The 25944-nt window shown below is 40.3% G+C and overlaps 1 protein-coding gene and 1 pseudogene across 1 annotated transcript in view; both read right to left on the reverse strand.

The window, feature by feature from the left end:
- Positions 1-25944, reverse strand: part of Kul (Kuzbanian-like) — a 1041359-nt gene that overhangs the window by 625726 nt on the left and 389689 nt on the right. The window contains exon 2 of the mRNA XM_067141147.2: positions 22762-22897. Coding sequence (XP_066997248.2) covers positions 22762-22897 — 136 coding nt within the window. The remainder of the gene's footprint in view (positions 1-22761; positions 22898-25944) is intronic.
- Positions 23893-24011, reverse strand: LOC137497207 (5S ribosomal RNA; annotated as a pseudogene).

Consider the following 25944-nt stretch of genomic DNA (forward strand, 5'->3'; position numbering starts at 1 on the left):
GGCTATACCTTAATTAGGACCACGACCTCTACCTTCCAAATCCCAACCCTTTACCATCCTTGTACTGTGTCGGCGAAAACATTTGATGCGTGATAGGCTGTACTAGGTAGAGCCGCTAGAGTTATGTAGGCCTACAGTACGTGGAGTCTGACCACACCAAACCAAACGCCATGGTGAAACAGCCCCGAAGGACCTTGACCACTGCTCAGCCCGAAGGCCTGCAGTTTACGAGGTGTCGTGTGGTCAGCACGACGAATCTTCTAGGCCGTTATTCTTGCCTTTCTAGACCGAGTCGCCTTCTCACCGTCAGATAGCTCCTCAATTGTAATCAAGTAGGCTGAGTGGACCTCGAAACAGCCCTCAGATCCAGGGAAAAATCCTTCATCTGGCCGGAAACCACACCCGGGTCCTCCAGGTAAGAGGCAGGCACGCTATCCCTACACCGCGGAGCGAGCTACGTGAACTCTGTCAGGTGTTGTAATTAGAAATAACAATCAAGTTGAAATCAAAATTCCATCTAAATTTTCATTTGCACAATTTTTAGCAATTATCAACATTTTGTTGAACTACGCTGAATGATGTGAAAAGTAAGAGAAAAATGACTTTCACTACCGTTTGATTTGTCAAGTGTATTAACAAGAGACAAGATCAAGTTTGCGACGCTTCCCGAACCATCTCGTCAGTTACGCATATGTACTTTTGGTCTTATTCGTTCAAATATTCACTTCAGTTTTCTCACATATGCGTTATATAGTCTATACGCTTTTATCCGAGTATTGGTCTTATATTTGAATAATTTTGTGGAACATGACAAAATTCGTCGATGTTCAGTCACAAAACCTTAAAAAAAAAAACTCTTCCTTCCTTCCTTCCTTCCTTCCTTCCTTCCTTCCTTCCTTCTTTCTCTTTCTTTCTTTCTTTCTTTCTTCCTTTCTCTTTCTTTTTTCCCCTCTTTCTTTTCTTTCTTAAACCGTTTACTGTCGAGGGTTGCTTTTTCCCTCGGACTCAGTGAGGGATCCCACTTCTACCACCTCAAGGGAAGTGTCCTGGAGCGTGAGACTTTGGATCGGGGAATACAACTGGAAAGGAGGACCAGTACTCGCCCAGTCTATGCTATGTTGAACAGGAGCGTTGTGGGGGATGGAAAGATTGGAAGGGATAGACAAGGAAGAGGGAAAGAAGCGGCCGTGGCCTTAAGTTAGGTGCCATCTCGGCATTTCCCTGGAGGAGAAGTGGGAAACCTAGAAAAACCACTTCTAGAATGGCTGAAGAGGGAATCGAACCCCCCCCCCCTCTCTACTCAGCTGACCTCCTAAGGCTGAGTGGAGCCCGTTCTAGCCATCGTACCACTTTTCAAATTTCGTGGCAGAGCCGGGAATCGAACCCGGGCGTCCGGGAGTGGCAGCTGATCACACTATCCACTACACAACAGAGACGGACTTCTTTACTTACAGTAACATTTTAATTTTTCTGATGTTTTCTGATAGATATCGTCGAGATAAATTAAATTACACCGCATTCGCCTCTGTAGGTCAACAGACCAAGCGACACCGCGCATTAACTGGACTTTCGACTGCCAAGAAAATTAAGAAAATACAAATAAATCTTAATTGCATAGCCATCTTGTGATGACGTCATGCGTATTGGGTCAGCTACCATGGTAACGTCTTATGTATTCAGCCTTCTTAAAAAAGTATAGAAACCATTCCAGAACACACAATACTTTTTGAGCTATAATATTTGTAAATGTTTCATGAAAAGCGTTTTATCGAATGTTCGCTTGAGAACCTCAACCACAATTTGAAAGTCGTTTCATTTCAAAAAAATTCACCGGGTGTGCAACTTTCTTGATTAGGGACAGTGTTGCCAACTTAGCGGATTTTCCGCTAAATTTGGCGGAATTAGAAGACTGTCGGCGGAGAAATATGTCATTTAGCGGACAGCGGATTTTTTGGCGGAATTCTAGATTTATTATAGCGGAATTTAGTGTTACATCCATTTTACGATTTTTAAAAATTTGTACTGCAGCCTGTCTCCGAGCTATTCCGTATTTCTTGTCAGGAGCTAGCACACACATGAGGATTTGATGTTATGAAATCGAGGTATCATAAATTTGTAATGCGTGGGGAAAGGTTACTTAACTATTAGTTGAGACGAATGACGACAAATAATGAAACTGTGAGAGAGTAGCATATATATTTATGCTATGAAGGAAGACCGTTTAATGAACTGGCCTGTTCTGTGTGTGGCCCTTTTTGTAGGAGATTCACCTAGTTTGCACCCGGCAGTAAACCCCTACAAGTTTTAGCTCGCCGGCTCGCAGTGAAACTCACAGATCAGGTGAGTGCAGACATTGGCTTTTATTATTATTATTATTATTATTATTATTATTATTATTATTATTATTATTATTGCTCATTATTTGAGATCGGATTTCTTGGCGGAATTTTAGCGGATTTTTAATAGTATTTAGCGGATCTTGAAAATATAAGTTGGCAACACTGATTAGGGAAGGATAAAATTCAAGTTTATAAAGATTATATGATTGTGATGAAACTCATTTAAAAACATTTCATTGCGTTCATAGCAGTATTTCCATCTGATAATATTGATTACCAAATGTAACGCGCTAACCTCAATCTTGTGCAGACTGGCTAAAATCCTTATTGATATGGATGATGGATGGTTTTCTCCGTATGTTTGATATGAGAAAATAAAATCTCTCCTCTTTTAAGAAAGGCCTTCCATGCATGCCCTAATCTAGCCTACATTTTATATCCTCTGTAATTCAGCCACCATTGATTATATATATAAACATTCTCCAAACGGTAAAAAAAAGGTGTACCGAAACGTGCTAGAATAACTGTTCGCGAGGAGTTACTGCTACTATTAGAGCTCGTAATAATAATAATAATAATAATAATAATAATAATAATAATAATAATAATAATAATAATAATAATAATAATAATAATAATAATAATAATAATAATAATAATAATAATAATAATAATAATAATAAGAGCCCCGGATTAGATTCACGGCAAGCCCGGGGAATTTACAGGCGTATAGTTCATTCTTTTAGTTCAGGGGATGGATGTTTGTGTTCCGCTTAGCATACATCTTGATTTATATAAAACCGGGCGAATTGGCCGTGCGGTTAGGAGCGCGTGATTGTGAGCTTGCATTCGGAAGATAGTGGGATCGAATCCCACTGTCGGCAGCCCTGAAGATGGTTTTCAGTAGTTTCCCATTTTCACACCAGCCAAATGCTGGGGCTGTGCCTTAATTAAGGCCACGGCCGCTACCTTCCAACTCCTACGCCTTTCCTATCCCATCGTCACAATAAGACCTATCTGTGTCGGTGCGACGTAAAGCCACTAGCAGAAAAATAATATCTTTGTTGGTGCGATGTAAAGCAACTAGCAAAAAAAGATTTATTTAAAACACTTCAGACTCCCAATCACCACAGAAACTCAGATTACTGAATGTGGCATCAGGAAAAATATTCGATCTTAGAAATGAGTTTCATTCCAAGTATTTGAAGGGGAATATCTGCTCAAAGGTTATTTTTAAATGTCAGTATAATAATACCCAAGCATATTAAGGTAGGAAAATATTTAAATAAACTTTCTTTTTCAGTTATGATAGCCATTGTATCATCAATAAGTGTGGAATGGAAGGATTTTCGACTTTTGGTGTAATGCATTCACAACATAGAAATAAACGATTGGCTGTACGTCACACCGGCACAGATAAGTCTTACTTGATATTTCCATCTTACTGCATTCGGTAGATGGTGGCATCGTTCCCCACTCTTTGCAGTCCGAAAGATGGTTTTCCGTGGTTTTCCGTGGTTTTCTACTTTGACAGTAGGCAAATTATGGAGCTGTACATTAATTAAATATGTGGTCGCTTATTTTCCATTCCTAGACATGTCGCCGCTGGAAGAACTGCCGAAGTCGGTGCAACATAAGCCAATCCAAAAAATATACAATCCTATCGTGCATCTCTTAAGTGATGATGGATCTGTTGAGGAAACAACGAAACTTCAAGATGAGAACTTAACATGCTGAAGAAAAAAAAAATAAAATGAAATGGCGTATGGGTTTTAGTGCCGGGAGTGTCCGAGGACAAGTTCGGCTCACCAGGTGCAGGTCTTTTGATTTGACTCCCGTAGGAGACCTGCACGCCGTAATGAGGATGGAATGATGATGAAGACGACACATACACCCAACCTCCGTGCCAGCGAAATTAACCGATGATGGTTAAAATTTCCGACCCTGCCGGGAATCAAACCCGGGACCCCTGTGGCCAAAGGCCAGCACGCTAACCATTTTCCCACGGAGCCGGACACTTGATATGCTGATCAACAATGTACAAGAACGAAAAACAAATAATATATTCAGGAAACGATACATGAGACATACGAAACACAATTCACGAAAACAATATGCAGTAAGACACTTTACACGTTAATGCAAGAAATAACAAACATAATAATGACTAATAAGTCTATCTTCGGGTGATTGTAAATGGAACCCAAGCTGGGGCAGCGTTGTGGAACTTCCGTGGCGCTCTGTTATACACCAGGCAAACATCAAACTTGTACCTTAACTGAGACCACGTAGTTCCTTTCCTTTCCCAGTCCTCCCTCAGCGTCGCCAAAAAAAAAAAAAACCTCTGTTAGACAGAAATTAAACAAAGTTAAATTTCTAGTATAACAGTATGATTTTTTTCATGGTAGACTATAATTTGTTATTCAACATAAATGCGGAACTAGTTTTGAAGTAACATGCAACGTTTTATATCATTTGCTATTAATTGAACCACCTGCATACTTTTATTTTCATTTTTTACTAACTCACTATTTTCTCTCTCGTACATATGAAATATTCATGACTGAATATTGTTTACGTAAAACTTTTACAAAACAACAATTTTACTATTGTAATTGGTAGCAAAGTGCATAATATAATATGTCCCGCAGATACTACACTGGCTACTCGCCGGATTTGCAGAATATGCATTCATATAAATATATCATAAATGAGAGAGAATTTAATTGAAGTAATCTAATAAACACTCGTTCACGAAAAAACTAAAATGTGTACCATGGAGAAGCCATTGCAGGGGCATATAACTGGGTACAGGCACAGGACATGTAGTATAAATAAATCAAAACATTGTACCACACCAAGCATGTATTGCAGTGTAGCAAACACGTGCAGGATACAATTAATACGAAGTTGAACCGCCCGTAGCACAGGATACCTTCAGTCACCGCCAACGGGGAGCGGAGATAGTAAGAAATAGCATCCCACATCACGACTTCTCGCATTGGAGTGATGTGCCACTCTACAATGAGGAGTGATCTGGTCAGGACATCTCCAGACAGTACTGTGATTCGCCACTGAACACTCACGTTAATCTGCGAGATTCCATGCTACCCGTTCCTAACAGAATGTCAAACGCGCTCATCGATGCTCAGGTCATAATGGTAGACGTAACGGACGCCGCGACGACAGAAACAATAGACCCTGCTCTGCTAGCCGCCTAGATATTGTAATGGTGGACACAGGCGTTTCACCATAGACCGTGACATGTTTCTCGATGATGCGCAGTGACAGCTTGTCGCATCTATGGAACGATCCTCCCTGCTGGTAGTCCGTCAAGGACCAACCGAGCCTTCTTGATGCTCATGTGTGCCAACATATTCCCCCTGAGTCCAACACCGACGTACACTGAAGTGAGAAGTGTTCAGGTGGCGAGCAATCCACCGAAACATAAGACCTGGCTCTCTTAGTTCAACGATGCGGCCTCTCTCAAACTCATTTAGCTGGTCAAAGTCTTGTCGAATATGCCGTCGGGGCATGTTGCGTATTCACTCAACTTACATCTGAGGTTCACACTGCTCACACCGCTACTGCAGTCAGTTGCTTGGATCTCCAGCCGCGTGGAAAATTAAACAACGTATTATGGTGACAGGGTGATACTGCTCCAATGAAAAACATTACCTAAGTGTTCACATGCAACACACCATACACCTGACCACACTCCAATATGTCCCCAATTACGCTTCCTATAAACGTATACTTACACCCAAATTATTCCCTTGAATTCAAAGATTTATCTTTACATTTTGAGTTTTCCTACTTTTAAAAATTTCACTGAAACTTATTCGCCTACTAACGTTATTCCACGCCATCTACCCGCTGACAGCTCGGAACACGCAGCTAAGTAGAGCAGCTCATCTCGTCACTCCCAAGACTTTCCAGCCCAATGCTCGTAACATTTTTGTAACACCATGTCGGAAATGATTCAGAACAAGTCGTGCTTCTTTCCTTTGGATCTTTCTCAGTGTTCGAATCGAATAATCTTGGCGAGTGTCCCGTACATTAGAACCATAGGCCTACTCTAATTGCGGTCTTCCCAGTGACTTAGGCGCTCTCTCCTTTACTTCCCTACAACAAACTCTAAATATCCTCATAGCCATATGAAGAGATTTGTAACCTTTACTTACAATCCCGCTAATGCAGTTACCCCAATGACGATATTTCCTAATCTTAATACCTAGAGACATACAGCGAGTCTCATGAGATACTTTCACTACATTAACACATTAATTAAAACTGAAAGGACTTTCTTTCTTGGTGAAATTGACAACCTGACTTTTCACCCTACCTTCTTGTAGTGGTTCACAAACTTTTAATTTATTACTGAATACAGTATAACATCAACAGCAAAAAGCCTTATCCGTGATTCCAGTTTTACGAAACATAAAGGTCCAATAACAATGCCCTGCAGAACCTCCCAACTTAATCGCTACGGGATCGTATAATTCTTCACCTACTCTAATTCTCTGAGATCTGTTTTCTAGAAACATAGCTACTCATTCATTCGCTCTTTTGTCTAATTCAATAGACCTCAATTTTGGCAATAGTTTCCCATGATCTACTTCAAAAAAAGCCTTGTATAAATCAATAGCGATATAGAGCACTTCACCTCCTGAATCTAAAATATCTGATCCATCTTGCTGGAATTCCAAAAGTTGAGCCTCAGTGTAATAACTTTCTCTAAACCCGAACTGCCTCGTATTAAAAAAGGTTAGTAATTTCGCAAACATGTATAGTGTAATTAGGAAGCATGTTTTCCCGGAGCTGACATGCAACACACGTCAAGCCGACTGTCCTGGAGTTAACCGCTTTACGTTTATCACCATTTCCTTTGTAAACTGGAGCTTTGTACGGCTTCATGGCTAATTGGTTAGCATGCTGGCCTTTGGCCACAAGAGTGCCGGGTTCGATTCTCGGCAGGGTCGGGAATTTTCACCATAATTGGTTCATTTCGCTGGCACAGGGCCTGGGTGTATGTGTCGCACTACATCATCATTTCATCCTCATCACGACGCGCAAATCGCCTACGGGCGTCAAATCGAAAGAATTGAACCTGGCGAGCAGAACTTGTCCTCGGACACTCCCGGCACCAAAAGCCATACGCCATTCCACTGGAGCTCCTATAGCAGCTCTGCGTTCGTTCGTTCGGTATAGCTCCTCCATACAAACAGTAATGCATTAAATTGTTCGTATCATAACTTACCTTCACAATCATCAACAATATGTTTCCTACAATGGATATGACACCTCTATCTGATACACTACCCCCCCCCCACTATTCCACAAGGTTCAACTTTGGCCCTCTGCTATTGTTGTTACTGATCAATGACCTCCTATTGTGTATAACTCATTCTCATATTCTACGTTTCGCCGATGATGTAAAGATTTGTAAAATAGTTCAATCAGTACAGTTACAAGAAAATCTTGATAGTGTTTTAGAATGGAGTAGATTAAATCGTAAGGTAAATCCGGGACAGATGCCGCCCCGGTAGAGATGCCGCATACGCTGTAGCTAAAGGTTCCCATCGTTACAGCTAGATGGCAATATGTGTGGTTTTTCAGTTTCTAAGGAAGAACTACTGTCTGCGAGTGTGACGAAATTTGCTCGTATATTACACCAATTATAGCCGATATCATGAGGCGAGTACATGTTTCCTCCTGACAAAGTTTTTGCGTGTGTTAATTTATTGTATATTAAGTTGGCTTCAAATGCTTAAATCAGACGTTTTTAGTACAGTAGACGTCAGAAACATAACTGTAGTTGAGAGTAAGCTAATTTTGGGCCATGATAGCCTTGAGGTATGAAAACAGGAGGGTGCGGCGTCTCTCCCTGATAGTTGGCCTTCGGGCTGAGCAGCGGTCGCTGTGCAGGCCAGAGCCATTTCAAGGGTGTTAAGTGCCGTGGGGTTTTATATAACACAGTGAAGAATCCATTGCACATGCACATTTATAGTAAATCGAAATTATGATTTTAATGTTGTAAACTATCAAATAGATTTTTTCCATTGAATGATTATATTATGTGGATATAATTATCTTGTAGTACGTTCTAGTGTTCGGTTATATTAAAGTTGAAGAAATTGGCTTAAATTTGATTTTGTCATTAATTATTTTACTCGCGGCATCTCTCCCGAGCAAAGTCGGCATCTATACCGGGATCCAGGGAGAGACGCCGCAGATGCAACAATTCCTTTGTTCACTCCTTTCTCCCATTTACTTTCAATTGCCAATATTTTGTTCATCCCTTACCAAATGTACATGTTTTCAAATTATGCTCGATGAATTTGCAACAATTTTTAAAGTAAATATACCGAGATATAACAAAAGACATAAAAAGTGCGGCAACTCTCCCGGAATTACCCTATACATTTCAAATTTAAAAAGTGTTCTGATATTACACTTACTAGAATGCAGTCTGAAGCCAGCTTTGAATATCAGATTAAAAAGCCATACCTTAGTGAAGTGAATTCTGTCAGGGACTTAGATGTAACATTAGATTCAAAATTATCTTTCTGTTCTCACAAAAATGATTTGGGTGCTCTTGCATATAAAATGGAAGGTTTTATCAGGAGATATTTCCAAGACTTAATTAACCCGAATTCCGAGCTCGATAGTTGCAGTCGCTTATATGCGGCCAGTATCCAGTATTCGGGAGATAGTGGGTTAGAACCCCACCGTCGACAGCCCAAAAAATTGTTTTCCGTGGTTTCCCATTTTCACACCAGGCACATATTAATTAAGGCCACGGCCGCTTCCTTCCCACTCCTATCCCTTTCCTGTCCCATCGTCGCTATAAGACCTATCTGTGTTAGTGCGACGTAAAGCAACTTGTAAAAAAAATTAACCCGAATAGTATTATGCTACTCTTCAACTTATTTGTAAGAAACAGGCTCCAATATGATATCGTTATTTGGAATCCTTGACAATCAATCAATCAATCAATCAATCAATCAATCAATCAATCAATCAATCAATCAATCAATCAATCAATCAATCAATCAATCAATCAATCAATCAATCAATCAATCAATCAATCAATCAATCACTACTGATCTGCATTTAGGACAGTCGCCCAGGTGGCAGATATCCTATCTGTTGTTTTCCTAGCCTTTTCTTAAATGATTGCAAAGAAATTGGAAATTTATTGAACATCTCCCTTGGTAAGTTATTCCAGTCCCTAACTCCCCTTCCTCTAAGATCTTTGCCCCAGTTTATCCTCTTGAATTCCAGCTTTATCTTCATATTGTGATCTTTCCTACTTTTAAAGACACCACTAAAACTTACCCGTCTACTAATGCCATTCCACGCCATTATCCCCTCTGACAACTCGAGACATACCACTTAGTCGAGCAGCTCGTCTCCTTTCTCCCAAGTCTTCCCAGCCCAAACTTTGCAACATTTTTGTAACGCTAGTTTTTTGTCGGAAATTACCCAGAAAAAATCGAGCTGCTTTTCTTTGAATTTTTTCCAGTTCTTGAATCAAATAATCCTGGTGAGGGACCCATACACTGGAACTATACTCTAGTTGGGTATTACCAGTGTCTTTTATACCCTCTCCTTTACATCCTTACTACAACCCCTAAACACCCTCATAACCATATGCAGAGATATGTACCCTTTATTTACAATCATATTTATGTAATTACCCCAATGAAGATATTTCCTTATGTTAACACCTAGGTGCTTACAATGATCCCCAAAAGGAACTTTCACCCCATCAACGCAGTAATTAAAACTGAGAGGACTTTATCTGTTTGTGAAACTCACAACCTGACTTTTAACCCCGTTTATCATTATACCATTTCCTACTATCCATCTCACAACATTATCAAGGTCATTTTGCAGTTGCTCAAAATCTTGTAATTTATTTATTACTCTGTACAGAATAACAACACATGAAAAAAGCCTTATCTCTGATTCCACTTATTTACACTTATAATTGATATATATATATATGAAAACATAAAGGTATAATAATACCGCCTTGAAGAATTCCTCTCTTAATTATTACAGGGTCAGATAAAGCTTCGCCTACTCTAATTCTCTGAGTTCTATTTTCTAGAAATATAGCTACCCATTCAGTCACTCTTTTTTCTAGTCAAATCGCACACATTTTTGCCAGTGGTCTCTCATGATCTACCCTATCAAATGTCTTAGATAGGTCAATCGCGATACAGTCCATTTGACCTCCTGAATCCAGGATATCTGCTATATTTTGCTGGAATCCTACAAGGTGAACTTCAGTGGAATAACCTTTCCTAAACACAAACTGCCTTCTATCAAAACTGCCATTAATTTCGCAATCACGTCTAATATAATCAGAATCAATATTTTCCCAAAGCTTACATGCAATGCAAGTCAAACTGACTGGCCTGTAATTTTCATATTTATGTCCATCTATCCTTTATACACAGGGGCTACTATAGCAACTCTCCATTCGTTTGGTATAGCTCCTCCATGCAAACAATAAAAATTAAGTCCTTCAGATATGGTACTATATCCCAATCCATTGTGTTTAGTGTATTCCCGGAAACCTTATCAATTCCAGCTGCTTTTCTAGTTTTCAACTTTTGTATCGTACTGCAAATGCCATTGTTATCATAGGTAAATTTTAATACTTCGTTAGTATTAGTCATCTCTTCTATCTGGACATTATCCTTGTAACCAACAACCTTTACATACTGTTGACTGAATACTTCTGCCTTTTGAAGATCCTCACAAACACACTTTCCTTGTTCATTAATGATTCCTGGAATGTCCTTCTTGGAACCTGTTTCTGCCTCAAGGTACCCTTCCATTTTTCACTAAAATTTGTATGACCACCAATTATGTTTGCCATAATGTTATCCTTAGCTGACTTCTTTGTTGATTCAATTTCCTAGTAAGTTCCTCCAATTTCTCCTTATTTCCACAGCCATTTCTAACTCTATTTCTTTCCAACCTGCAAATACAATGCAGCTATCGAAATGGTGGAGAGCAAGTTCTTCAGATTTCTTCAGTACAAAATTACAGGAATTTACCCGAAGTATGACAGCTATCTCAATATGCTCACATCATTTGTTTGTAGACGAAAGGTTTCTTTTAATTATCTATAAATTGTTTAATAACCTTGTTGATAGTCCACACTTAATTTTAGAATGTAAATTATGGGTTCTTCTCCCTTCCCTGCGTCTTAAATGCACATTTTTCCACTTACCATGATGTATAACTGAACATCATTAACATTCACCTTTTCTAAATCCTCAACCTGTTTTCAGTCATTCGATCGGGTCAGTAATGGAATGGATAAAAACCCATCTGGCGACAAGAATAGGAACTATGCCGGATGCCGTTGCCTGTCGCATTTCTCTGGGGCAGTGATTAATGACAGACAGATAAAATGAAAATGATATTGGAGAGTGTTGATGGAATGAAAGGTGACAGGAAAAACCGGAGTACCCGGAGAAAAACCAGCCCCACCTCCGCTTTGTCCAGCACAAATCTCACATGAAGTGACCGGAATTTGAACCAAGAAACCCAGTGGTTAGACCCCGGCGCGCTTACACCTGAGTCACGGATGCACACCTTTACTAAATTGTTTAAATATGTATAATGACTGTTGCGTATGACATTGACCTATTTTCATGTACATTCAATTGGTTTAGATCATTTTCTTGATTTGTTAATATATTCAGATTTCTTGTTAATCAGCAAACTTGTTCGACGTTATTCTTAACCGCACATATCTTACTCAGCCTTCTTCGTCAAACCCTAATAACACAAAGCCTACAGTATGTTTTATCGTTCTGCAGTGCGATTTTATTTGACGGAAATAAAATTTCACACGAGAACACGTTCACTTCCTTATATAAATTACTTTATTGACACCGTCGTCACAACATACAATTATACACCCTAACAAGTGACACTACAACACTTAATAGCGGAATCTCTGAAGTCGATTCTGTCAAGTACAGATATCGACAACACTGACTCGCGCACTATAACATACTCTCTCTTGAACACACCGACTCCACCACGGAGCCCAATAGTTACTCGCAGTCCATCATTTGCCTTCGAGTCCAACACTGACTCCGAGTTCAACAGTTCTAACTTGACTGTCTCACTGACTGACAGCTCGATATAAATACTATTCGATCAACCATCTAGAAGTATCGATTTCTAGACGAGTTCTTACAACACTCTAATGGAACACTCTCGAAGCATCGATCGACCAGCTAGTCGAATGGGTACTCGAATTTTCGTTTACTGTTTACCAATACACACGGAAATCTCTACAACATTCCTAATGTCTCTACGTGCATCTGGATAATAAAATCTTACAGTAAGTTTCCAGAACTCTTTATACATACCAAATTATAGGACAATAAGTACACATACGAACATTATGGAATTTTCTACCGCTTTCGACTATATAGTTTGAGGTTAAACTTATACACAATACGTATTTGAGGTTATACAAATTTATACTACATATTTACAGGGAAACCATGTACTATTCATGTTTAATATTTAATAAAAGATAATTTAGCACTAAATAAACTATAATTTAAATATATTAAACATAATAATTGAAGGTTTTACACCAGTTACGATGTCGTACCTACGACAGTTTGGTGGGAAGAAATGCGCTTTATAATGTTGAAATATTTTTTTTTTTAAATCGAATGAGTACTTTCCAAGTACTCATCACAAACAAGTAAACATAGGTAACAATAATAATAACAAGTGTATGACATTAACTACTGTGGTACACCTATATTAATCTGATGCCACACAGATTGCTTCCATGTCAATTTAAACGTTCCATTTTACTTGAGCAGATAGCAGCGAAAGCAAAAGATTGTTGGCCGACCTATGGCTGAGTTTTAAATAATAATTATTATTATTATAATTATTACCAAAGATCTTTTACATGCTGACGGCGGACGACATGGAGCGTCGAATAAACTTTCTTCAAACATCCAAAACCATGATCTCGGAATGCGGAGGCCAACGCTCTACCTCTCATCCATACTGGGAGCTTAAACATAGGTTATCTATTGTTACTGCTGATCTCGAGTACTGTCTAGTCAACGTATACACCTCTGTCATTCTTAATACCTTGAAGTTTCTGAAGTATTACGCCACTTTCACACCCAACGTATGAGATTCGTCTTAATGACAGTACACTCCCCCGACCCCCAGCCCCAACCCCCAAGGGACTAACATGTTAAACGTCTTTGGTAATCACTAGGCCCTGATTTAGCTTAGAATTAGTTCCATTTGTTCTCCTTAGCTTTCACTGGTTTCCATATACTGTATATCGTTACTTTTTGACATGTCAGGGCTCAAACCATTCTCCTCTCATGAATGGCCTAGAAGTCGAGATCCTGAAAAATCAATTCATCTATACTGAAAGATGATGAAATATTTGATGCTCGTGATTACGATGGAATTAACTTACAAAGGAGAGAATAAGCCGAACAGGTAATTTTCAAAACATTACGCTGTACGAGGGTAATGCACGAAGTAAATGAATGCTCCTTACTTAGGAAGGGCTACTAAAAGCCAAGTTGCGCGCCTCTCGACATGTAGGCCTACTCCTGGTGGGCCGATAATTGGTGCCATGAAGGCGGAGCAGATTAACGAAGCGAGAGGTGTTAACGGCTGACGAGCTATTCGGACCAACTTCTACCACGGCAACAGCCATTGTATTAAAACTTCTTGCGTGTTACAAATTAAAGAGAACACTTCTTTTTTCTTTCTTTCTTAGAGGAAAGTTCCGGGAGGAATCAACCCGCACATAGAGCTGCGTTATTACAACATAATGGACTTTCAAAGTTCTACTTTTGGTAAGAAATTTTGCAATAGACTGGACATGAACTCCTTCGAAAATATTCCAAGTCCTTATATACGAAGGCTAGTGATGTAGCCATGTTAAAACACATGCTATCATGAAATCTCCAAGTTTAACAACATCGGGTATGATTAGTACTTCGATGGACAGACCGAGCGCATTTCACGACGCTGGAATGGAAAGGAACCGGCCTTTCTACCACAAGTAAACTTTGTCTGAGAGGTCCCATTGATTAAACGGAGCACTAACTAGGTCGCCGACGTCCAGTTTTGGATAGATGGCCTATGTTTTACTCATATACTGGCTGAACAGATAACGTGTTAACTATCTAATGGAAGCTATCACGGATCGATAACCAATGATGGGCTGTGTGTCGTAGTTGGTTAGGAGATTCCACATATTTTGAAAATAAAGGGGTCCAATCCTGGCGCAGCCAGGAGACATAGAGAGTTTAAAAAGAAAGACTGTGTATTTACTACCACTTTAAGGAACTCCTTCCAGGGTATATAGATTGAATAAGATAGTGAAAAAACTCATTAGGATAGGCGACTGGTCAAGAGGGGGTCTTACATCCATGCTGACACTGAATAATAATAATAATAATAATAATAATAATAATAATAATAATAATAATAATAATAATAATAATAATAATGTCCGGTTCCATGGCTAAATGGTTAGTCGTGCTGGCCTTTAATCACAGGGGACCCGGCTTCGATTCCAGGCAGGGTCAGGAATTTTAACCATCATTGGTTAATTTCGCTGGTACGGGGGCTGGGTGTATGTGTTGTATTCATCATCATTTCATACCATCACGACGCGCAGGTTGCCTACGGACGTCAAATCAAAAGACCTGCACCTGGCGAGCCGAACATGTCCTCGGACACTCCAGGCACTAAAAGCCATACGACATTTCATTTCATAATAATAATAATAATAATAATAATAATAATAATAATAATAATAATAGGCCTCTAATGGTTTCCTTGTGCTGGTTCTTATGTCCTATTTCGCACCAGCTGAGTGGCCTAATAAATGGTCCTGCGAGTCGGTAGGTATACCAGTTCATATGGAATAGGAGTGGGCATCTCTTAATATATCCTGATTCGTGGCCTTTCTTGTACTCAGAATGTTAGAACTGTCCAATCCACTGATGGGTTTAGAGTTTAACATGTTAAGTCCAGTTCTCCCCCCTCGATATAACGCAGCCCGTCTGTAAGTAACCGGTAATACAGCACGTCTGAGATACGGTGATATATGCAGCAGGATGGTGGTTCGTTGAACTTCTGGAGTGGCATTACACGGCTTCATGGTACACCTTAGAACATGCTAAATGCTCAGAAGCGCAGAGACGACATTCTAGTGAAAGCGTATCACTAGCATTTCGGAGAAGACTTCATCTTAACGACGATAACTCTCATGTCAATCGTACAGTTAATTTGTATCTTCATTCTCATGTCCGGCTTCATGGCTAAATGGTTAGCGTGCTGGCCTTTGGTCACAGGGGTACCGGGTTTGATTCCCGGCAGGGTTGGGAATTTTAACCATAATTGGTGAATTTCGCTGGCCCGGGGGGTTGGTGTATGTGTCGTCTTCATCATCATTTCATCCTCATCACGACGTGCAGGTCGCCTACAGACATCAAATCAAAAGACCTGCATTTGGCGTGCGGAACTTTCCCTTGGACACTCCCGGCACTAAAAAATACCATATGCCATTTCCTTTCATTCTCATGCTGGTAACCCGCCAAAGGAGTGGCCTGCCTGTTTCCAGACAGGCTGGCTACCTTTGGACGTCCTGGTCGACGAAGTAAACAGCAAGACTTGAACAGAATCGTCTGTAATGAATGGCAAAAAATGGATCAAAAATGCATTGATGACCTTGTGAAGGGTATACTAAGACGGATTGAAGCATGTGTCTGAAAAAAATGAACAAGTTACCTAACATCAACGTTGTCAGGTTTGATGTAAAACTCTCCAACAGAGATTTCTCTTGGAGAGAAATGTATTCGCTTTTGCTTTGTTGAGCAAGAATTACTTTAATGTATTAAACTTACGTGAAATAGGTCCATTTTTGTATTAAGTGTCATGAACTATATTTCACAGGTGACAAAAAACTTATTTCAAGTGTAAGCATTTCAATTGGAAACATTTTAGTCATAATGCTTGCTTATACTTTCTTTCTTTCTTTCTTTCTTTCTTTCTTAATCTGTTTAACCTCCAGGTTTTTGTTTTTACCCCGGACTCAGCGAGGGATCCCACCTCTATCGCCTCAAAGGCAGTGTCCTGGAGCTTCAGACTCTGGGTCGGGGGATACAACTGGGGAGAATGACCAGTACCTCGCCCAGGTGGCCTCACCTGCTATGCTGAACAAGGGCCTTGCAGGGGGATGGGAAGATTGGAAGGGATAGACAAGGAAGAGGGAAGGAAGCAGCCGTGGCCTTAAGTTAGATACTATCCCTGCTTCTGCCTGGAGGAGAAGTGGGAAACCACGGAAAACCACTTCCAGGATAGCTGAGGTGGGAATCGAACCCACCTCTACTCAGTTGACCTCCCGAGGCTGAGTGGACCCCGTTCCAGCCCACGTACCACTTTTCAAATTTCGTGGCAGAGCCGGGAATCGAACCCGGGCTTCCGTGCGTGGCAGCTAATCACACCAACCACTACACCGCAGAGGCGGACTTGCTTATACTTACCATCTCAAAACCATTACACTATGCGGTTTGATGGTTAGTATGTTTTATTAAGAACTTCTACAGTCTGGATTGCCGAAAACTTTATAGACACTATGACAATTATACGGTATGCGCCAAAATATACAGTACTCATTTTCGCACGGTGCGCATGCGCACGCCTGAACGTCTTGTTACATCGCCATGATGATTTGTTAGTTCTGTAAAAACAACGTTGTACTCTGTGATTGAAAGTGACAATGGGTCTCGCGACGGAGGAAAAATGTCTATAGTGGAGTATTATCTTTGCTCGTACGGAAATGGTTATCAGGGTGGGCCGAGTTTAAAGTTAGTGGCGGAACAACATCGTGAACACTTAAATAAACCAGCACCTAGCAATACAGTTATGCTAGGTCTGGTAGGCCAGTAACTGTGTCCATAAATGAAAATCATGGGCGTGTCTTCAATCAGGTGGGATGCAGTCTCCAAAGCGAAGTCTTCGGCGAAGAGCCCTGAAATTAAACATCAGCCGTACGTCACTTCGACGATTGTTTAAAGACATAGGTGGATTTCCGTACCGAATACAGGTGGGGCAACGATTGACGGAGCACGATAGGCATGTCAGGGTGGAGTATTGTGCACGATTATTGGCCATGGTGTACGAGGATACAGATTTCTTGTTCAACGTGTGGTTCTCCAACGAAAGTCACATTCACTTGGACGGTTTTATCAATCGCCAAACAACTCGCTTTCTTGGTTTCGAGAGACCAGACACTATAGTCCAGAAACCGCTACATAGTGTGCGTGTGACGATTTGGTGTGCAGTGTCAGGAAACGGTGTGCTAGGTCCATGATGGTGCACATCCTACCGTTAACGTGGTGATCAGGCAGTTTATTCAGGATCTAAGAAGGTTTTTTCGTGCCAGGAACATCCAGTGGTTCCGACAAGATGGGGCGACCTGCCACACCGCTCGACAGACTATGGCTATGCTGCAAGAAACCTTTCCAGGACGAGTAATTTCCCGCGGGGCTGAGTTCCCCTATCCCCTCCCTCCCGATCTCACACCACCTGATGCTTACGTGTGGGGAATTTTAAAGGAGCAAATTTTCAATTGTTTAGATCCACCCAAAATTGTGCCTGCATTACGTCAGAAGATCGTCTCGTTCTTCGGGACTCTGCAGCAACCTATGTTCCAGAATATGTTGGAAAATCTGCGTGATCATTATGAACACTGCCTACAGCGCAATGGAGGACATTTTGAACATTTACACTATCATCCCGATAAGTAAGATAATGACAATAAGACTAACATAATTTCCAGTACTGTATATTTGGCACATACTCTACTAAGGGACTCTACAGGGTGTCCCAGGAGGAATGATCACTATTCAGGGAATGGCATGAACGATCATTTGAAGCAAAAAACTTCATATGGACATATGACCTAACCCGAATGGTTTCCGAGATAGAACACATTTAATGTACATTTGGTTTGAGGCTATTGGCGCGCACGTATGTGGCTTACCCAACAAACCTCTTTGACGTTTTGAAACGGGAAGAAGTTTTCCGCATTAATGTTTACCATACACGTGTTCGTGGGACAGTGATACGTGCAGAAAGTAGCCGTGTGCTGGTAGTAGGACTACGCTGCGCCATTTCAACAATGTGTTGCTGTTCCTGCATAGGTTGTTGAATTACACGTCCAGAAGAAAAATGGGAACTTGGAAGAATACCTATTTCACGCAATGTGATGAAAACTCTGGTAAACACTCAGCGAGCAGGAATTCGACGTGTCGGAATGCGCCGACGTATTCCTCGACAGCAGCAGGTGGACTGAATCGCAGAAGCTGTATACATACACCATATCTGCACATTCTTCATAAGTGTAGATGTGTGGCATTTTAGCTAGCGCGGGTTCAAACACATTTAACCGATGCTTCTTTCTGATACACTCCCAATCCCTCGCACTACTTCACTCACAACACCACATGGACAACTGTGCGTTCAACAGGCTAGTTTAATGGCAGAAAGACATCCCGAGCAAAGAGGTTGAGAGCAACGAGGTAGGTTGGGCTAGAATAAAACGTCAAAGAGCTTGGGTGGGTAAAGCACATACGTGGGCGTAACTATCTAAAAAACAAATACACATTAAATGTTGTGTTCTATATCGGAAACCATTCGGAATAGGAAAAATGTCCACATGAATTTTTTTTGCTTCAAATGATCGTTCCTGTCATATCCCTGAATATTGACCATTCCTCCTGGGACATCCTGTATAGAAATATACAGGCACCACTCCTTTGCGCTGTAATGTAAGGTGCTTGAATTAATTCTGGCTATTACCCAAAACTGAGCAGCAGTTGTGCGATGTCAACTGGGCCAAAAGTGACTGCTGCTATTATTTTATGCAAGTACCGTCAGTACGCCGTAAGAAGGAGTATGTGACACGCGATCAGAGTGCAATGAATACAACTTCTTATCATATTGAGAATGTAAAGTTTCGTACCGAAAATGAGCAATTGCAGGAAGCAATACTATTCTGCTTTCACCTCAAGAAATATGTTGCTGAAAGTACTCGTTTTCTGGTGGAGGCCAAAGGGTAGCATGCTCTGTCGGAAACAACTTCCCGAGATTGGTTTAGAAGATTGATGAACAACGATTTTGACTTGAAGGAAAAAGAGCGCCCTGGTCTGACACAAATGGAAGAGGATTCACGTCAGACGCTCAAAGAGTTGTCAATAATTGTTGATGAGTCAATCCTTACCAACATTTGAAAGCAATGGGAATTATCCAGAAGCTCGGAAATCACTGAATTGTGGGGAAGAGACAGAGCAAAACGTTCTACCAACTGTGGATTGCTGCTGCGAAGACAAAAAGGGAAGTCATTTTTGCCATGAAAAGTCACTGGTGAAAAAAAAAAAATGGATTCGTTACGACAATCCCAACCACAAGAAATCATGAGTGTGTTCTAGTGAGCCATCAGCCTAAAGACCAAGTCTATGCCGTGCTTCATTAGCTGCTGCAACCGGGTACAACTATCAATGCTGAAAGGTGCTAACAACAATTGCTCAATCTGAAACGTACACTCAGCGATAAACGCCCGCAATACGCCATAAGACATGACGCCATACCCCATATCGCCAAACCCGTGAGGGAAACGTAGACTGGGTGTCTTACCCCACTTGCCCTACTTTTTGGACATTACTCTGTCAGATTACCATTTGTTTGGGTCGCTACAACGTGACCTTTATGAGGAGCACTTTCGTCCTTGCCATGATATCCAAAAATGGCTGGAATACTGGATCGCCTGAAAGGGAGGTCGTGATTAGCTCAGTGGTTTATCTGCTAGCTTCCCACCGGGAAGACTGCGGATCGAATTCCGGTCGATTCTGGATCGATATTTCCATCTCAAGTATACCCTTCCCCCCCCCCCCCCCCCGACGCTAGAAATACATGCCAAAGCTGAATAAAGTTTACTGGATCGCCTCAAAAGAACTTGAATTTTTCTACTGCGGAATCCCTTGTTTCCCGAACGGTGAGAAAAGTTTGTAGCTCCGAAGGACATTACTTCGCATAACATGTACTGTAATTTTGCAATAACTATGCGTTTTTGTGGCAAAACACAGCGAATTAATTCAAGTACACTTTATTATCGCTCACGCCCCGATCACCAAAATTTACTCAAGCTTTAGGGGTATCTTCTGACTGTTGAATTTAACGATAGCCATCACTTATAATGGCATTCCTTGTCTACATGGTCGTCTAAAGTGACAACTTGCATTTTTAAACGATTACCTTCAGCTGGCAGAAAATATAACTTAAAATATTCATAATACTTCGAGTCTTCGTTAGAGAAAACAGCAGGAGATAATTTCTATATTTATGAGATACTGCTTTTTTTAATAATGATTGTCAATTCCACCTGTTTCATAATATGAAAACAATCCATTAGCTTATAATTAGATTAACTTGATAATTACAAAAGCATTGTGTCGACTTCAATGCACTAGTCGAGTAGTCATTGTCTTAAATCTTACATTAGCGAATGCGATCTTGGATGAGGTTGGTGATATCTGAAGTGTTTTAACGAGACGCCTCCACGTCGCGTCGTTGGCTTCTAGAACATTGAAGAATTCTCGTGGGACAAAATTCCGACAACCAAGCCGCTTGTAGGAAGGCAAAAGGACATTAAGCAAATGTCACTCTCATTACGATTCGAGCGGACCAGGAATGGAATGAATGAAGCCGCAATCCAGCGGCGAGGATAGGAATTATGTCCGTATAAGAGCCATTTTTCGATATCATGGAAAGAATGGAAGTGCCAAGTTGCAGCGACCCAAACAAATGGTAATCTGATAGACTATTTTCCGAGAAATAGGGCTAGTGAGGTAAGACGCTCCATGTAAGTGCCTCCTAGACTTCCTTCACGAGTTTGGCGAAATGGGGCCTGGCGTTATCATGGAGAAGAATAACCTTGTCATGTCTTGCGTATTGCGGGCGTGCCGAAACGTGTCACACTCCTCTTCGGCAATGATTAATGAGTGACAGGTAGAATGAAATGATACTGGAGGGTGTTGCTGGAATAAAAGATGACAGGGAGAATCGGAGTACCCAGAGAAAAACCTGCCCCTCCTCCACTTTGTCCAGCTCAAATCTCACACAGAGTGACCGGAATTTGAACCACGGAACCCAGTGGTGAGATGCCTGCGCGTTGCCCCTTGAGCCATGGAGGCTGTTCTTGTCTAACTACTTCTAGGATTGAAATCATTAAGCACGAATTTTGAAGGCTTTCTTTCTGCCTTCCATATCTGAAATAAATTGTTTGCACACCCATGTAGAGCCAAACATTCATGTAATATAACAGATTTCTCCCAGCTACACTCCTGTCTCGTTCTCTAACACTTACCCCGCATCCCTCTTAATGCTTCAGCAATATAGCCAGTATACAGTATTTTGGTACCAGTGTTTAGATACAGCGTGTAACTGTGCGATTTTGCAAACTGTACGGCGTTTGTCTGGCCTTTATGTACTCTCACAGTTATGACAAACCAGCGCTGCATATTCTCGTGAATAATAAGTAGGGCCAGGAATTTCATGCAGTAATAGGATACAATACAAACGGTAAAGTTACATCTTGCCCACTGTACGAGAGTTGCATAAATAGAAGCAACTACAACAGGGCATATCCCAATGTCTACGCAAATCTGATAATAGAACAGTTGGGCAGGGAGGAGGGAGATAACTGATAGGCCTACATGTTTGCATCCTTAACCAAACTGTGCTGGCTCCAGTCATAACATAACAGTAAAATAAAATGAGTTTCAAACCAATTTTCAAATGCACAAGGCTTCGGGCTAGCTGTAGGTTACAGTTGACCAAGAGTGGAAGTCAAAATTATTAAAAGAGAACATAATATTTTATTCAGAAATGAAATAAAAATCCACAGCCTGTTCCAGTCATTCGACTAGAAGCGAGGATAGGAATTGTGGCGGCTGCCGAAGGATGCCGCATTTCTCTGCGTCAATGATTATTAACTGAAAAATGAAATGAAATGATATTGGATAGTTTTTCTGGGATGAAGGATGACAGGGAAATCCGGAGTACCGGGAGAAAAACCTGTCCCACCTTCGCTTTGTGCAGCACAAATCTCACATGGATTGACCGGGTTGAACCGCGAAACACCGGTGAGAGGCCCGCGCGCTGCTGCCTGAGCCACGAAGGCTCTACTTTATTCAGACATACTAATATTTGATTCAATACTTCTCACCTATTAAGGCATTTTAAAATACTCTAAAGGAATGATTACTTTCTGATTATGTCACACGCATCCAATAACAGTAAATAATTGACTTACCTAGTTCTGGCGCGGAGTCGCAGATGAATCGGGGTACCAGTGACATCTCGACGCCGGCGTCTGTGCTGAGTAGCCAAAGCGTCCCGGTCATACTGAACGGGTTCAAAGTGGCGAATAAATTCGCTGAGCACCACGCCTGAAACAGTAGAAAAATTAAGTGAGATATGAATTATCATTAATAATAATAATAATAATAATAATAATAATAATAATAATAATAATAATAATAATAATAATAATAATAATAATATAGCCTTGCGTACTGGCATTTTGATTTGATGCTCTTTAGGCTGCCTGCATTTCAATGTTGACGTTCTGTTTTACTCTACCAGGTGGCGGAGAAACGGACCTCCGTTGACTGTGGCTGCATTCCTTTTTTTCTGGCTACGCACCAAAGGTGTCACCCGAGATCTCTTACATGCCGACATCGTACGACATGGAGTGTCGAAAGGAATTTCTTCCACCCTTCAAAATTCTGACTACCTTCGCCGGTTCTGAACCCTTGATCTTTGGATATGGAGGCCAACATTCTACTTATGATCCTCAGAGGAATGATAATCTCATGATAAGGGCTGGATGAGGCACTGCGCTTACGACATTGCTCCTATTTCAAGGAACACGAATAAAGAGTTTAGCGAACTTTTCAAGTTATACAGTAGATACTGATTTTGAACTTTAATTCTTGTAGAGATTCACACTCGGCCACGCGCGATAAAGGCTGAATAATGATGATTATTATTGTTGTTATTATTATTATTATTATTATTATTATTATTATTATTATTATTATTATTATTATTATTATTATTATTATAAAAAATTAAAGCGTAAGTTACTGGGCTAAGAAAATCCAAAAACAAGGAGATCCTTAAATTTAGAATTCACAAATAACAAGTTGGCCAAGAGGACAAACCGAAGAAAACGACCAGAACAATTTGGATCAGAGACAGAAAAGTAGTTCACAGCAAAAATAAATAAATAAATAAATGGACTCAAGGGAACGCAAACAACACCTTTAAATAATTTGCGTAGTCCTAAATAAGCTTATTCGCAACGAATTATTACAAAAGTAGAGAGTGAATACATACTACAGTAATGATCCTCTGAAGTATAGCCTTGAAATTGGAATTGGGCCAAGGGTACGAGGTGTTTCCATGCGGTCACCCGTTCAAGTACTTATCACGCCCAATGCTGCTTAACTACGGTGGTCGGACGAGAACCAGTGTATTCAACATGCTATGGTAATTGCCAATAATAATAATAATAATAATAATAATAATAATAATAATAATAATAATAATAATAATAACCACCTCCGTCTACATACATACATACATACATACATACATACATACATACATCATACACATTAATTAAAATCATGGTTAGGCTACTGCATATATACACGATGATGTGATATTATAAAACGATTCAATTATTTTTAACACGTGATTTCAGTTAAATGGAATACACAAAAACACTCAGACTTTCATGAACGTAATTAAACAAAGTCATATATATTATTCTTTCATGATTTGATTTGATAATTCTGTATCACTGTTCATTCCAACTTCTCTAATAAGTACTGAATTATTTCTGGTTCAGAGATTACATCAATTTAATTAAAAATGGATACTGTTAATCTGATTATATTCCATTAGCAGTAATTGAAGTATAATCTGAACGTAACATGTCATACAGCACGCTCAAACAGAGCCAACGACGCGTAGTATACCCAGTGTGGGATTTGTCAACGGACATTAAAGTTAAATATCCGACAATAGTGACCAGGGGTGCTTTAGGTTGCGGTCACAGAAGACTAGTGACAAATGTGAATCAAACTGTGGTGTTCATAGTACTGATCACCGTAACTAAAAAGTGAATATATATTACGATAGAGATCTCTCGGATTTTGACCTTACAAAAGCAACAGTCATAAAACTATTGCTGGTTCAAACGATAGAAACATTATGCGATCCTTCATTCTCTTTTTAAAACTTCGTTGGCAGCTGCCATGTACATTATTATTATTATTATTATTATTATTATTATTATTATTATTATTATTATTATTATTTATTTATTTATTTAAGGGAAACAAGGGCCACAAAGAGCGTGAAAATAAAAGATTCCCTAGGATTCGCAACCTAATATTATCGGAGTCGAAAAGAACAAGAGTTGACCAAGGGAGGTCGCATGTGATGGATGAAAGTGAGGAGCCTGGCACAAAAAGTGGAAGCAATGCCAGGACTCAGCTAAGGGCCCCGTGGTTGTCGAATCCGGGGTCTCCGAGTAAGAGGCAGGCACTCTACCTCTTTTTTTTTGCTAGTGGATTTACGTCTCACCGACACAGATACGTCTTATGACGACGATGGGATAGGAAAGGCCCAGGATTTGGAAGCGGTCGTGGCCTTAATTAAGGTACAGCCCCAGCATTTTCCTGGTGTGAAAATGGAAAACCACGGAAAACCATCTTCAGGGCTGCCGACAGTGGAATTCGAACCCACTATCTTCCGGATGCAAGCTCACAGCCGCGCGCCCCTAACCGCACGGCCAACTCGCCCGGTACTCTACCTCGAGACTAGAGGCCGACGTATGAGTTTAATGGACATAAAAGGAACATGTTCAATAAAGTCAACTGAGTGAAAATTAACTAAATTCTAACCGTGTATAACTTCATAAATCAGCACAAGTGAACAGTTATAAAACAAAAAATGTCGTGAATTGACGTTGCAAAATTAATATCATTACCAGGTACGGCTATATTATTAAACTGCTCAAATATTATCATCAGTAGTGAATCTTTTTGACTGAAAGACATCGAAGTCTGAAGTGGAATAGTTTCCGTGTTCTCAGATTAGTCGACTTCACACTGAAATTTATCCTAGCAAGTAATTTAATGTTGTCTGTTATGACAACATTATATAAAGTGCTTCCTGATTAGTTTCTCTTCTATTACCAAGAGTGGAGAATTTAAATTCATTAAGTATGTTTTAGAGATACTTTTCCCGTTAGAGCAGCAATTTTCTGCTTTTCAAGGTAATGACATTTTACAAACTATCTTCAATATCATTTATGTACGTTTGGTAACATGCTCTCCGCACTGGACGCGCATTCCAGTTTACTTCGAACGCATAGAGTGGTTAATGATTTTCAGTTCTCTGGGATTCCTTATTAGAACAA

Source organism: Anabrus simplex, chromosome 1, assembly GCF_040414725.1.
Source record: "Anabrus simplex isolate iqAnaSimp1 chromosome 1, ASM4041472v1, whole genome shotgun sequence".
NCBI classification, from domain to species: domain Eukaryota; kingdom Metazoa; phylum Arthropoda; class Insecta; order Orthoptera; family Tettigoniidae; genus Anabrus; species Anabrus simplex.